The sequence below is a fragment of the Homalodisca vitripennis genome, chromosome 8, assembly GCF_021130785.1.
Source record: "Homalodisca vitripennis isolate AUS2020 chromosome 8, UT_GWSS_2.1, whole genome shotgun sequence".
NCBI lineage: Eukaryota > Metazoa > Arthropoda > Insecta > Hemiptera > Cicadellidae > Homalodisca > Homalodisca vitripennis.
Genome location: NC_060214.1, coordinates 4,424,118 through 4,440,311, shown reverse-complemented (window position 1 = coordinate 4,440,311; position 16,194 = coordinate 4,424,118). Strand labels below are relative to the sequence as shown.

The following is a 16,194-nucleotide window of genomic DNA, read 5'->3' as shown; positions in this document are numbered from 1 at the left end:
TGGTTAGTTTCTACTTGTGTGAAGATACCCATGAAAGTGTAAGTTAATTGATTGTGAAGTCTAAGGTTGCACCCTTAAAATGTGTTAATATACCTGTTCAAAGTTTTATTCTATGAAGTTTTATTTATTGTTATATAGAATATTGAAATGTAGTAATATTCAAGTAAATGAAACGTTTGTAAAATTATTTTATTATTTGTAGATAAGTATATGAAATTTTATGTTATTATATAAATGAAACAAAACACTGAAATGAAAATTATTTTTCTTAAATTCAAACAGATTTATAACACCATTCAGATTAAACTTGAGGCACATGGTTAGTGACTATTCCTGCTTTAACAAGCGCTTCTTACACCCTTCATGTTTTGTTTTAAATTTTACAAGTATTTTGAAATTTATTAAAAAATTCACTACTAAAAACTTCAGTACAATCTGAATGTGATTATGAATCTGTATGAATATCTGAGAAATTTATTAACTCTTGTTACATTTAAAGATAATTAAATTTCTCAAAATTACTTCTATGTCTATGAACCAATTACAATTTCTCTTCATTTAAAATTCAGCAAAGAGCATTGGACATAATAAGAACACTAAAAGTTGTATTAAATAATGGTAGTTTATGGGAAAATGAAAGGGATATGTACACAATTGACTGGATTACAGAGAAATTACTGTTAAGATAATTAAAAAATAATAACTGAAGTAGATAAATAATTCATTTAAGGTACAATACGATATTACAAAATATAACGAAAATACAAAACTAATTATCTTAATATGAAGACAAACCTTTGACAAGATATTTACATGACACCTATTGAGTACCGCCTGTAAAAGTCCAGGATATGTTGTTTGGCATGCCAAACTAAATGGTCACAATACTCCGCACTGAGTGTGAAGACACCGGAGTCGCACAAGGTACAAACATGAGACTCCCCTTCGACGACATGAGTAAACCTTATGTGATCGTGCAAGCTGTTGGGGTCCAGAGATACCTTGGCACAGAGCGGACAAGACACTTGCAGGGAATCACTGTGACATGCTTCGACGTGTTTACACAGCGACGAGGAGTAACGGAAGGAGGAGGGACAGTATTCGCACTTGAACGTTCGATTGCAGCTGTGAGTCCCGAGGTGAGCTCGTAATGCTGCTCGCTGGTTGAAGGCTCGAGGACAGTTCACACACTTGAACGGTCGCTCACCAGTGTGGATCCGCTCGTGTTTGTGCCTTGTAGCGGAATCACCGAACGCTTTATCGCACCACCGACATGCGTAAGGTCTCTCACCCGTATGACTTCTTTGATGGATGACGAAACCGTTCCGTGAGTTAAACGATTTGTAACACTTCTCACAGCTGAACTGTTTGTTTGTCTTCATCTTTGGTTTATTGGTCACTTTACCGATAACTCCATTTAGGGCCTGACCTTTACAATCGTGAGAGTCAAGAGTTTCCCTATCGTAGAACTTAGTAGAACACGATACACAGAATAGATGGACCCCGAAGAGGTGAGAGTTCAAAGTCCTCTCTCGTTTGTACCTCATCCCACAGTAGAAGCAATAGAATCTTCCTCTGACAGAATTTATGTCCAGCGCGTTAGAGAAATAGTTCCCTGATGTCGAGATCGCTACATCACACAGAGTGGCCAAATCGCTCAAGTCTGCGGGCTTGGTTTCCGATAGAACTCTCTGTGTTTTCAGTTTTGACTCGACCTTTGTCGAAGGTTTAGCCGTCGAGTGAGGATTTTCTAAAACATGTTTCTCCAAATGGAGAGAAAGTTCATTAGGATTGATAAGAGTCACTTTACAAATCTGACACTGTTTCGATGCGCCCTTCAACACGTGAGTTCTAATGTGTTTCCGAACAGCGACTTTCTGAGTGAATCCGTTCGAACAGAGAGGACAACTGTAAGGTTTCACTCCCGAATGGATGACTTGGTGTTTAAACAATGTACCACTATCTTTAAAAGCTTTTGGACAGTAATTGCACTGATACGGTCTCTCATTTGTGTGAACACGCTCGTGCTGTTTCTGAAGAGTCAAAGTGTGGAATCTGCTCGGACAAAAACTGCAAACGTACGGTTTGATCCTGGAATGAATGTTTTCATGCGCCTGCAAACTGCTTCGGACAAGAAAAGTTTTAGGACAGTATTTACAGTTGAACAACGGTTGTAAGGAATGTGTCGATTCGTGCCTTTGCAGAGCCACTTTCTGATTGAATCCTCGATGACAAGTAGAACAGGAGAATGGTCTGGTGGCTTGGTGGATAACCTGATGTTTCATCAAGGTACTGCTGTCTATGAACTTCTTGTTGCACACGTTGCACGTGAACGGGCGCTCTCCTGTGTGGGTCCGCTGGTGAATGATGGAGCCCTTACGGGAGATGAAGGTCTTGTCGCACTGTTTACAAGCCCACACTCTCTTCCCATTCTGTTCCAACCTGTGACTCGCCAACTGGTCATTTGAAAAGCTGTAAAAATGAAATGAAGTAAGGAAAAATATTAAGTTAACATAAGTTGCTGATAATTTAAGAACTAAACAGATCTTATCTCAAATGTAATTCTCAGGGACGAGAGAATGAAATGAAGTGTCCACCTCGTATCTTCGTTTGAAGAAAGGCTTACAGCCCAAATCAAACAAAGACGGGAACCTCAGCGTATTATTCTTCCTAGAGTTGTGCACCACCGGCTATTGTGGATATACAATCAATTTTATGCTTATTTTAGATTGATGATGTGTTTATTGCAGTGCTTAAGTCTGTATAATGTTCTTTATATCATTTTGTTATTTAATTCAAACTCGTTTAACTCTGATAATGCCTTTTAATTCATGGGGTCTCACAGCGAGGAAACTATCAAGAATCCCACAACATAGAATCTCATAGGTAAAAATCTCACATTGGGGCGTCCCACAACAAAACATTTGATAGCGAAGAGTATCATAGCTCAGAGTCCCACAGCAAGGCTGTAGGATCTTAGCTGTAGTTGCCTTGCTATAGGACCCTACCAAGCTCTGAGACTGATTTGTTGAATTTTTCCCATAAAAAAGAAAAGTGGTGGGGAGAATACAAATGAGGGGGAACGCTAGATTAGCATTTCCCGTTTGGGAAGTTTCTCCCTAATAGGTGGGAGATTGTTTGCTCATGATTGGTGACCTTCGCACACACTGTCATGCTCCCAACCCCGTCTACCTGCTCTGGCTTTTGTTTTGATGTTTTTTTATTAAGTCAATATTCTTGTAATTTTATAATTCCACATTTTATTTCATGAAAATAGGGTCCAAACACAAAATGCCTATGACATCTTGACGTATCTTACAAATAAAGGAGTTAATAATCAACTCACCTTTGTAATTTCAATTATAAATCTAAAGACTTTTTAATAAATACCTGTTAATGAAGCAAATAAATAAAATATTACAAAAGTTTAAAGCTATAATGATATTAACAATATTGTTTATGATAAATAAAATAGATACGTTTTTATTTTTATAATTTATGTTAAACATTTAGCTTAATCATTATCATTATTAGGTTAACAGTACACTAATCGCATTATTGGTTTGTAATTTTGTAATATACTTTAACGCCTTTTTTATATCTCACTTTTATTGTAATTTATTTTTTTAGTACCCTAAAACATGGGGCCTTTGCCAAGAAAACAAATAAATTTCGCAGTTGTATGATGATCTATCCTTTGAGAGGAAGAAGGATAAGGTTTGATTATGATTGGCATTATAGTAATACTTGTTTTCTATTTTGATCACCAAATATTGAACTTTATTTTTAACTAATTTAGCTCGGGTTAGACTATGGCCTTTGAGGTTATGGTATCCGAGAACTTAATTATAAGCCAAGAATCTATCCATCAACTTAGAAGAAGTTGAAATTTAATAAGTACTTTTATTCATCTACCATCCCAACTGATAGAAACCATGTCCTGCAAGATTTTGTTTGGGGTGTCCTCCGAGCATCCACCAACACATTTTGCGTCAATTCAGCTTTTTAATAAATATCAGTGACGCAAATCGTGAACATAAATAAATGCTCGCCAGTAGGCTAGAAATAATTTTATCAATACTATTATCAAATAAAGGATGTAGACCTACCTTATATGTTATAGTAATTATAACCTCATGAGTCTTTCCTCATTTTTAGTTGTCTAACATTTTTGGAAGGGTAGAGTTTGATAGCAGACCCAGTTTTTAAATTGATTTTAATAAACAATACCTGTTTTGCTTAGATACAGCCAGAGATATGATGAAATGATACTAATTAATAAATTTAATAGTTACTTAAGACATCAGTATCAACGTAAAAACATTTTAATATTTTGAACATTATATTTACTAAGTGACTTCATTTAAATTACATTGTTAGTTAACTTTAGAAAACTAACCAAAATATCATTGAAATATGATAACCTGTTTATTCTTGGTTTTGATGTTTGTTTTGTATGATTCGTTAATACTTAAATTATTCCTACTACCTATCCTACCTGTTTGTTTGATGGTTATGGTTCCCTTATTATTTAAGATGTTGAGATATTGTCCTCCTCTATGTAAACATCCCATATGTGTTATAAATAAATCTATTTAATTTCAATCCTATGACTTATCTAGTATTTTACATATGTTGATACTTCTTAACTATTATTTAATATATAAAGTATTCGTTACTTTATAATATCTATATAAAAATTGGGTTCGCTTATCGTATTCTGTCCCTTTGAGATGCTATGCTTTAGCCACATTACCTAACCTAAAAAGGAAACATTTATGGTGAGGACACATGAAATAAGGAAGTTGTGGTAGAAAATAAGGAAGTTATGGTGGTTGGCTAGGGTAGACAGGTTGGCTTTGGGGTAGGCCAGGTGGTTCTCGGACAACCGACCAGTCCTTAGGTAGGTCCGATTGTCAATTAGTTAGGTTTGGTAAGTTTTCATTAGTATACCTCCAATTAAAAACAGTTAAATTATAGAAAATACTCCCAGTTAGGCTCGTAGGGACTCAGATATGTCCTAGAGTCAGGTAGTTATTTTTTAAATTAGGTTGCAATCGTGATTGCAAAACCTGTAATTAAAGTCACTTTGTCGCCAGTTGTACAAATCATCATTTAAGAAATCTGTTGATGAGGTTGTACAATAGCAAACTATAACGGTTTATGGTAAAAACACTATGTTTCGTTACTATAAAGTTATTTGGTGTTTTTATAAAAATTGACTTATTTCCATAGTCTAGTAACAATTGTTTTACGTACATTGTTATATAGCAGCCCTGTCATTGAATATTATTAGTCAGGACATTTTGAAGACAAGCTAAACTTAAATCAGCGATTACGACACCATTAGAGGAGTATATTCTCAAAAATGTTAGTAATTTTGTAGACTTACTATAAATACTCCTTAACCAACCGACCCTGTAATTCTTCTTTAATGAAAATGCTGAGATAATGTAAAGTTAGGTTTAAACCATATATATTCCCTAATCACAAATAAAACGTTTTGGGTTACCAGCCACAAGAATTAGTAAAATTTCCGTTGCAATTTGTAACCCTCATACATTGAAACTATGTCAATGACACCACATGGTTCTGTAAAAGCCTGAAGAATGTACACTATAAGCTCCTGAGAGTGTCCAACTTTGTCATATTTATACATATAGGTATAAAAATATTTTTTAATAACACAATGAAAATGAAATGTTATGTATAGAAACGGGGTATTGGAAAATATGGCCTCGTTATCTCACTCAATACATTTGAGATAGCACGAAAACATAATGCAAATATATACGTATTTAATCATGCTGATTTTGCTGTAATATAATTGGGTGTTTTTGACCACAGATTACAAAAGTCTAAAGAAATAAATAATAAAAACTACATACAATATACTCAGCTTAAAAAAGCAACTGTCACTTGAAACCTGGGACGTTATCCAATCCTCTAATGTTGAAGCATATTTCTATTTTAGCACATCACTTTTATCTGCTCTTGACTGGACATGAGCAAAAATTAAAACTCAAAATAAGAAAGTAAAAGGCAAAGTGATCACCTAATCCAAAATAAATGGTAAATTTTAAATACGATTTCCTTAAAATACAAGATAAATCTCATGACTAAAAATGTACATGACAAAAAGGATGCCTCAGAAAAAAAGAAAATCTGAAACAATCTAGGCAAGAAGCCAATGCAGCCCATATTTACCAAGCTGACAATAAATCGAAAGACATCTGGAAAATTATTAACAATTAAAGGAGGAGGAAAACTGAACCTGAAGCAACTAATTCAGAAATCTGCCATGACATGGAACTCCTAACAGACATCAGTGAAATAGTTAACTGTTTTAATACATACTTTTCAAATGTAGCTGAAGAAACACTAAAGTTAAATGATATAACAAATAAAAACTCTGAACCGACTATCCAAAACTGCCAATTACTAATAAGCAGCATGTATTAATTTCTGGAAAATCAACAACAACTGCAATAATAGACCTAATTGAATACATTATAGACAACATTGAAATTGGCAATACTATTACTAGTTTAAGTTTAAACCTTTGACCATAGTAAAGTCTAGGATATTGTACTGGCTAAACTCCAGAATTTTGGCATTCGACAATCTCCACTCAGGTGGTTTACAAGCTACAAGGATTGAAGACAAATTGTGAACCTAAAGGAAACGGAGTTACAAGACCATTTCAATCTGAGCCTCTGCCAGTAAGCAGAGGTGTTCCACAAGGCTCAGTACTCAGACCACTTTTATTTATTTTGTTCATTAATGACTTTCCAGAACATTTACGAGAATATTGTAAAATGGTCTTCTATGCTGATGACAGTATTCTACTAACATCTAACTGACTGGAAGAGAGGGTTTTCTACACGCTACCAGTCCACAGACCAGCACTATTTGAGAAGAAACCATCATATGCTGGAGTGAAGCTATTCAATAAGCTGCCAGACAGGCTGAAAAAGGACAACATCGCTGCCATGAAGAGGAATCTTCGATGCTGGCTGGAAGAGAGGGCTTTCTACACGCTACCAGTCCACAGAACAGCACTATTTGAGAAGAAACCATAATATGCTGGAGTGAAGCTGTTCAATAAGCTGCCAGACAGGCTGAAAAAGAACAACACAGCTGTTGTGTAGAGGAATCACCGATGCTGGCTGGAAGAGAGGGCTTTCTACAGGCTACCAGTCCACAGAACTGCACTTTTTGAGATGAAACCATCATATGCTGGAGTGAAGCTGTTCAATAAGCTGCCAGACAGGCTGAAAATGAGCAACACAGCTGCCATGAAGAGAACTCTTCGATGCTGGCTGGAAGAGAGGGCTTTCTACACGCTACCAGTCCACAGAACAGCACTATTTGAGAAGAAACCATCATATACTGGAGTGAAGCTGTTCAATAAGCTGCCAGACAGGCTGAAAAAGGACAACATCGCTGCCATGAAGAGGAATCTTCGATGCTGGCTGGAAGAGAGGGCTTTCTACACACTACCAGTCCACAGAACTGCACTATTTGAGAAGAAACTATCATATGCTGGAGTGAAGCTGTTTAATAAGGTAACAGACAGGCTGAAAAAGGACAACATCGCTGCTGTGAAGAGGAACATTAGATGCTGGCTGGAAGAGAGGGCTTTCTACACGCTACCAGTCCACAGCACTGCACTATTTGAGAAGAAACCATCATATGCTGGAGTAAAGCTGTTCAATAAGCTGCCAGACAGGCTGAAAAAGGACAACACCGCTGCAGCAAAGAGGTATCTTTGATGCTGGTTGGAAGAGAGGGCTTTCTACACACTACCACTCCACAAAACTGCACTATTTGAGAAGATACCATCATATGCTGGAGTGAAGCTGTTCAATAAGCTGCCAGACATGCTGATAAAGGACAACACCCTGCCGTGAAGAGGAATCTTCGATGCTCGCTGGAAGAGAGGACTTTCTACACACTACCAGTCCTAAGAACAGCACTATTTGAAAAGAAACCATCATATGCTGGAGTGAAGCTGTTCAATAAGCTGCCAGACAGGCTGAAAACAAGCAACACTGCTGCCATGAAGAGGAATTTTCGATGCTGGCTGGAAGAGAGGGCTTTCTACACGCTGAATGAGTTCTTCACACAGAATGTTCAACTTTACATTGGAATATGATCTTATCCAATTCAAAATTTCCCTATCACTTCCCAATCTTTTTTTTCATTTTTTCTTGACTCTGTAACATATTTCAAAAAAATTTTTAATAAAGAATTGTCCATTTTCTACATTATTTTCTACTGTACCAATCTTACCTAGCATGATTTTCATCAGAGTTAAAGGACTGTGTACTATGAAGTGAATCATTCTCTTCTGTGGAACTTTCATTTGGATTTCCAGGTGATGAGTGAACAGCTGAGTCAAACGTATCTTCATTTTTTACTTCAGTGATACAATCAAAACTATCTAAATCACTATCAAATGTATCTTTATTTTTTACTTCGGTTAAACTGTCAAAATTATCTACATCCCTATGGTTTTTATTTTTTACTTCTGTGATATTATTTAAATGATCTCCATTGCTAAAATTTGACTCTGATGAAGTTTCACACTCCAGCCTTATTTCCGCATTAGGAACTGAACCTGCAACAACATACCTATTATGTACATTTTTATACTGGTGCATATGCACTTTTATGTATGTAAAAATCGTAATAACAGTTTTTTTAGAACAAGTATAAATTGTGCTAATCAATGTTTAACTTAAAATAGTTAGGTGTCAACATATTGTAAGATACATGTGTCTACACTAAATATTAGATCTCTACGTGCTTTGCTTGATGAACATTGGCTGACGGAAGATGAAATTTCGCTGTATGTCCCAGAAAATTTTCTATATGCAACTAGTTATTGTAGAGCATTGCCATTTACTCATGGTGGGTCATCAATTTATGTTAAGAGAGGTTTCAAGTTTGATGTGATAGACTTATCCCAGTATTCCACTGATTTTATTTGTGAAGCCTCAACAATACAACTATTGCATCTTATCATTGTTGCCATTTATAAAACTCCAAACTCAGATTTTAAGGTTTTCTTGGATAAATTAGAAGGTTTAATGATGCATATAATATCTAAATCTTCCAAACATTGTACATTAACAGGAGATTTTAATGTTAATATTTTAGAGACTCATATGTTAAATGTTCAGTATTTTTTACATAGCAATAGTAGATCTTTTAACTTATTTCCAACAAATTTTAAGCCAACCAGAGATTTAGCCTGTTTGGACAATATTTTCAGAAATGTGGATAATAAAGGTTTTGGGCTACTCTTTACTTGAACAAGACAATATCAGACCATGCTGGCTTATGGGTTAATTTTACCAAGAATATAAAAAATAGACAACAGTTAAAGAAAACAAATGAAAGTTGTACCAAACGTTTAATTTCCTCTGAAAGACTAATAATTTACATGAACATTTAAGTTATCTTAAATGAGCCATACTATATAATACAGTAATTGTAATCTACATGTTGTTGTTAATTTATTTATAAATATTTTAAGTGTTTATTTTATTATGTATTGCCCAAAGATATCTGTGATAAATAAACTAAGAAAATTAATAAGGGGGATTGGTTCACATCAGAATTAAATATTTTGAGAAATCAACTATTAGCTTTGTACGATAAATGGAAAAATTCCTCTAGTTTAGTGGAAAAGGCATATTTTAAGAATTTTCAAAAGCATTACAACCAGGCCATTAAAAGGGCAAAAATTGCAGTGAATAGCAAACTAATTTTAAACTAAAAAAATCAATTTAAAGCGGCGATTTGGAAGTTTCCAAAGCTAAGTGTAATCAGGATTCGATAACACAGCCACTAATACCAATTGGTCCTGACATTTTGATTAACTATTTTGTGAATGTGGCAGTAGATATGAATAATAAATTCAGTTCTGATTTTGGCAAAATCTCCTCGGCTACATCCTACAATTACTTTTAAATGGAAACTGATTGATGAAGTTAAATTTGTTGTAAGTAAAATGAGTAACTCCCATAGCGAAGATGTGTATGGTCTTTCAAATTATGTTTAAAAAAATATTATTGATGTACTAGTGGTACTACTTACTTAATTTAATCAATTTAATTGTAACTTCATTTCAACTCATTTATCTCTGTTGTCTTAAGGTTTCTAAAATTACACCCATTCATAAAAAAGGAGACATAAAAAAACCAGAAAACTATCATCCCATTACAACTGTACTGTACCTATTTTAAGTAAAATTATTGAATCTTGAATAGTACCACAACTTTTTGAATATTTTGTAAATAACAATTTTCTCTACACTTATCGATTTGCTTGTAGACCTAAAAATTCAACAACTGGAGCAGAAGAAGCAATAGTAGATTTTGTCCTTAATGGTTTTGGAATTAATTGCTAGTACAATCAAGTATGATTGATATGATTAAGGGGTTTGACACGGTTTCTCATGTCTTCTTGTCAAAAACGCTAAAATATTATGGAATTTAAAACAAAGAGTTATGACTATTGAAAAGTTATCTTGCAGGTAGAAGAAAATGGTTTGTATACAAAATAAATATTCTCAATTTTCAAATGTTATAGCAGGGGTACCACAAAGTTCTGTACTGGGACCCTTTTTTATTGATTTTGTTTATAATGTTTCATCTCTCTCTGTTCTCTATGTATATGATACAACAATTAGTAACTTTGGTTTACATATCTTGGATGTAAAATGTAAGTTTGAAAAATCATTTGAACAGGCAAAATACTAGTTTTCTAAAATAATTACATGTTAGTAAATGATATCCAAATTCAAAATATTCTTTATTTACAGTTTCATCAAGAAATTTCAATGGTGTCTAATAATAATAATAATAATAATAATAATAAAAAACCTAAAGCTAGATACAATAGTTTGTCTGAACTTAAGAGATAGCTATTATATCAAATGATGTAAAACTAGTATTATACAGGAGTGTTTTTTCATAGTAAAATTGGTAAAAATGTTATTTAGAATAAAAACATGTAAAATTGTTATTATCTAAAAAGTATTAAATAGAAATATTATAAAATTCTTAAAGTTATTGATGTAGTTCAAGTTCGAGGAATTTCTTCAAGGAGTAAGCTGGTCTGTCTATCACCAATTGTTATTATCTAAAAAGTATTAAATAAAAATATTATAAAATTCTTAAAGTTATTGATGTAGTTCAAGTTCGAGGAATTTCTTCAAGGAGTAAGCTGGTCTGTCTATCACCCACTTATGTAGTTTTGTTTTCAGTTGCTTTCCCTTCAGTGACTTCAGTAATTGTAGTAGGCCATTGTGGAGTTTCCGGCCAATGTAAGATGGTTTTCTAGTCTACTGGGTAGTGTGGTGTGCTGGCAAAATGAAGTTGCTTCCTCGTCTGGTGTTGTAGGTGTGGGTACTTGTACCTTTTGGTAGATCTGTCTTATTCACCCACAGAATTACTGCTTTAATGTAGAGGTTTACAACAGTCAATATCCCAAGCGATCTGAAAGCTTCCCTGCAACTGTCTAAGAGTCTAAGATTGGCAAGTATCCGTATAGCTGTTTTTTGCAACATCAGTATCCTGTGTAGGTTGCTTTCAGAAGTCTCTCCCCAAACAACAAGGCCATACTGAATATGCGACTCCATTAAAGCATGGTATGCTGTTTTAGCTGATAATAAATCTCCAATCCATCTAATTCTTCCTACCACATAAACACCAATGCTGAGTTTCTTACAGAGGTCATTGATGTGGTTGTTCCATGTTAGGCCTGTGTCTAGTGTAATCCCTAGTAGCTTGAATTCTTCTACTGTTGGCACATTAAGTCTGCTAATGGCTCTGTTTTGTGGCTGAAGTTGATACAGACGGTTTTTGCATGGTTGAGGGCCAAATTATTTTGGTTGCAGTATTCTTTTGTTCTGGTTAGTAGGGTGAGGGAATCTTTTTTCAGTTGCTCTGCGCTGTCATTGTGTAAGAGTAGAGTGGTGTCATTTGCATACATAATGCATTCAGACGTGGTGTTTTTTTATCATGCTAGGGAAGTCATTTTTGAATAAAACATACAAGACCGGACCAAGCACTGACCCCTGGAGTATTCCTCTCTTAACCAGCTGAGGCTCTGATTTGTATGTGTTCTTCATCCCATTGGTTACTTCCTGAAATTCTACAATTTGAGTTCGTCCTTGAAGATATCAAGACTAAACAAATAATATTTACATTAAAAAACCAATTATCAGATGTAAAAAATTATCTATTTAAAACTGTAAAACCGCTTGATATCCACTTAGGCAGCAAATTCTATTGGGATGAACATGTCTATCACCTTTGTAAAAAACTGTTCAAAATTACTTATCTTTTGAGTAACTTTAAGTTTAAGGAGGTTGAAGGATTGTGTGAATATGGAGGTTCTTGTCATGATATACTTTGGTTTTTCATACTCATTTAAACTATGGTATACGCCTTTGAGGTAATTCAAGTTCAGCTAAAAAGGTCTTTATTTGGCAAAAGAAGGCTCAGAATAATAAGTAGATTATCCAAGTTAGACTCATGCATAACAACTCTTCAATAAATTAACATTATGACTCTTTCCTGTATCTATATTAACTGTAACTTGAACTATGGTAAAGCGAATATTGACAATTTGAATGATGCCGATTCAATTCATGACCACAATACTAGACAAAAACTAAATGTTGTTAAACCCCATACTAGACTGAATAAATGTTTTAATAATAAACAAGTTTTACTGTGTAAAATAAATTGATAATTTCCATTAGGTCACTTCCTAGTAACAGGTAATATAGCTCTTAGAAATATAGCTGGTTTAAGAGTAAAGCATTTTATACTATTGAAGAGTACAAGAGCTGTGATATGTTGGCTTCGGGTCGATGCCTATTGTAACTTGTTTACTCAATGGAAAATAAAGTTCTTGATTCTTGAACATAGTGTTTTTATCAGAAACTGGGATACTTTTAAATATTAATAACAAAACTACAACTGTTGTCGGATATAGTAAAAAACAAACAGTTTTGTGACTTTCCAGAGAAACTGCTTTAGCCAAAATCTTCATTGCCAATCTAAATAAATTGGAGAAATATTAGTTGTGTTCTTAAAAATTTAATGAATGACCAATTTGTATTCCTAGAAATTTAGTTCTGTAAGAAAGGTTTTTTTGAACTACGGTTTTTTTCAAAACTATAATGTTTGTTTTAGATATATTTAGTAAAAGTCCATTTGTTTCAGACCATTTTTTAAGCTTATAATAATATTGGTTCTATTGTATTTTTTTCTAATTCAGTAAAAGTTTTATTGATTAGAGGGAGACTTGTATCATTAGCAAAAGTTTTTTTTTTATCTAGTATTATCAAGTATCAAGTATTTATCAAGTATTAAATTAAGAGAAAGGTCTTTAGGGATTAAGGATTAAGGATGATAAGTGTACGAATAGGATTGGTTCTGTAGGACACTAAAATAAGCTTTGAGCTGCCTGAATTTTTTCATGACAGTTCACTAAAATACAACTGCATATTTAAGTGCATTATTCCTAATTCAAATACAACATATCTTACCAAGTAAAGATCTGTGGTTAACAGAATCAAAAGTCTTCATAAATAATATGAGCTGTAAATTGTGACTCATCCAAGGCCACAGCACAGCATTCACAAACGATTTAATGGCCTAAGTCTGTGTTTCTATTCCTCCTAAATCCAAATTGCTCATTACACATTTGATTATTTGCCTCCAAGAAGAATGGGGCGATAATTAGAGATACCATTAGAGGAGCCATTTTTTAAATTGGGGTGACTTCTTTATATTTTTAAAGATTAATCCAAGTTATTTTTGGCAAAGCTTATCCATTGGAGAAGCTGGAAAATTTTTTTTCTGTCTTTTTGTCTGTCCACACAATATCTTGAAAACAAACTAATCTATAGACTTGAAAGTTTGCATGAAGCCTTACTACTATATATAAACAATACTGAGTTCAATGAAGGTGCAAGTCACTTCATGGAATTTTGTTGAGCATTACAGATTATCTTTACAACGGTGTTAAGGTAATCATGATGGCAATAAGAAAATATCAGAATAAATAAATTTGTAAACAGAGTACAACTGTATGATATTTTAACGTTGACATATTATTATTGATAGAGAAAACAAAATAGAGTGGAAAGTCAATCTTAACAGTCGGTTTCAAGATTTGATTTCAGCACACTCTTGTGTAGTGGTGCCCTCCCTAACTCACTGTTATTATTCAAGCACTACAATGAAAACTGACTTAATATACACAAATGTGAATGTACCATTTGGCAAGGTATCAGAATAAATATTAATTTATGTGTAGACTTTTAATTTTGCTTAAAATTTTATCTCTACAAAGTTGAGTTTTTATGATGTTCAAGCAATCTATTGATAATTAATTCAAAAGTAATCTACTGATGGTTCATGTTAAACCATGGAACTTGGCTGAGTGTCATTATACCAGCATTTAGTAGGCTGATATGAAAACAATATTTTAAGAAATTTATAAAAGTAAATGTAGATTGTTGTAATTAACGTAAATAATGCAAACACTACACAAACTTACTTTGGTTTTTACAGTATAAATAAGGCTGTAATATTTTTTTGATGTTAGTTTTGGAGCCCTTCTCCAAAGAGAGGGTTAACAGGGTTCAGTACTTAGGCTATGACATTTTTAAATCTTTGGTAAATTAATTTACCTGAACGTTTTTAAAACCTGTTTTGTGAAAAATGGTAAAATCTCACCATTAAATTTATCTTGCTCTACACTAGTGATTAAATCTACCCTGATTTAGGTGTTTTGTATCATTATTTGGGAAAATGGAATGCAGTCAGACAACATGTGTAGATTTTTAATGAATGGAACTGTCACCCACAACAACGGCTCTCATCACTCCCTATCAATATCACTGCTTTAAGCAATGCTTCAAAAGTTTTGTACCTTACCTCCTCAGAGGATTACAATACTTAATAACAATTTCATTTAAATTTAAATATAACAAAACAACTATTTTAATAGTAATATCTGTGGGTCTGTGCAACAAGGTACAAGATTACAGATGTAGCCTCAAAGTGTTTGATAAAATTATATACAATAATAAACACTTTTGATATATTTTTTATAATTAACCTTAACCTAAAAGTGTACCTGATGATAAATTCTTAGAATTTGAAATGTACATCATACGAAATAAAAAAATATATCAAAAGCGTTAAAAAGGTTTATTATTGTATATAATCTACAAGATGTCGAATTATAAAAACCTAAATTAACAGTGATTATTTCTTTTGCAGTAAAGGTTCGATACATTTTTAACAAAATATTAAAAACTGTCTAAACGGCTAATATTAAAAAATAGTCACCTACTTAGGTTAAGATCAAAATTACAACTAAAATAAAAGCCAAATAAATAAACTAATTTACATTACATTTACACCTTCTCTTATAAACACTGAAATAGTTTTAAAAGAAGCCCAATCAATTTAGAATAATATGAACGAAAATATGAAAACATTGTTTGTTGATGACCGATCAGGTTATGCCGTGGCCAAGCCATCGTACTTACTGGTCACATCAGAGGAAACACTATCAAAAACAATGAATTTATTTTCTAATGGTTCGCTAACAACTTCTTCTTCTACTAAGTTAATACAGAAATTTTCATCAACAAAAACTAATTCATCCTTGACGTTGAAATAACCAACGTCTTGGATCACATCTGCCATGTTTGTTTTGTTTTCATTCAATTTTGGCATTTGTAGTTTGGCAGTTTGAGTTTACCAGAGAGTATTAAGAGTGCTTACATTGTCAGCGTTGTATGTCGTACTGTGTACTATAACGCGAACACTATGATTTATAGGTATATACGTCACCTCTGTTCGTTATCTCCCTGATCTAAGGCCCTGTTGTAAAACAGAATTAATCTACTACTGGAACAGTAAGTGGTTCATTTATATCCTTTTTATTGTTATAGATCGCTAAGTAATTGCAACATAATCTCTTGAAGTCCTTTTAGATTTTATCATAGGGATGTAGTTATGAGAAATACTTCCAAAGAAGTTTAACTTTAAACAAAAAATAGACCTTGCATCCATCTGGATAGTACAGAAATGTGGTGCGATAACGATAGTCATATGTGGTAATTTGCAGATAGTGCTAAGTTTAATCTTT

General features: G+C 33.5%; 1 protein-coding gene across 1 annotated transcript; it reads right to left on the bottom strand.

The window, feature by feature from the left end:
* Window positions 1–603: 603 nt before the first annotated feature.
* LOC124367222 (zinc finger protein 345-like) lies at window positions 604–15,779 on the bottom strand. Its single transcript, XM_046823888.1, has 3 exons — window positions 15,590–15,779; window positions 8,296–8,623; window positions 604–2,472 (listed from the first exon to the last, which is right to left on the bottom strand). Exons 1-3 carry the CDS (start codon window positions 15,777–15,779, stop codon window positions 810–812), a joined length of 2,181 nt encoding a protein of 726 aa, XP_046679844.1. The 3' UTR covers window positions 604–809.
* Window positions 15,780–16,194: the final 415 nt, after the last annotated feature.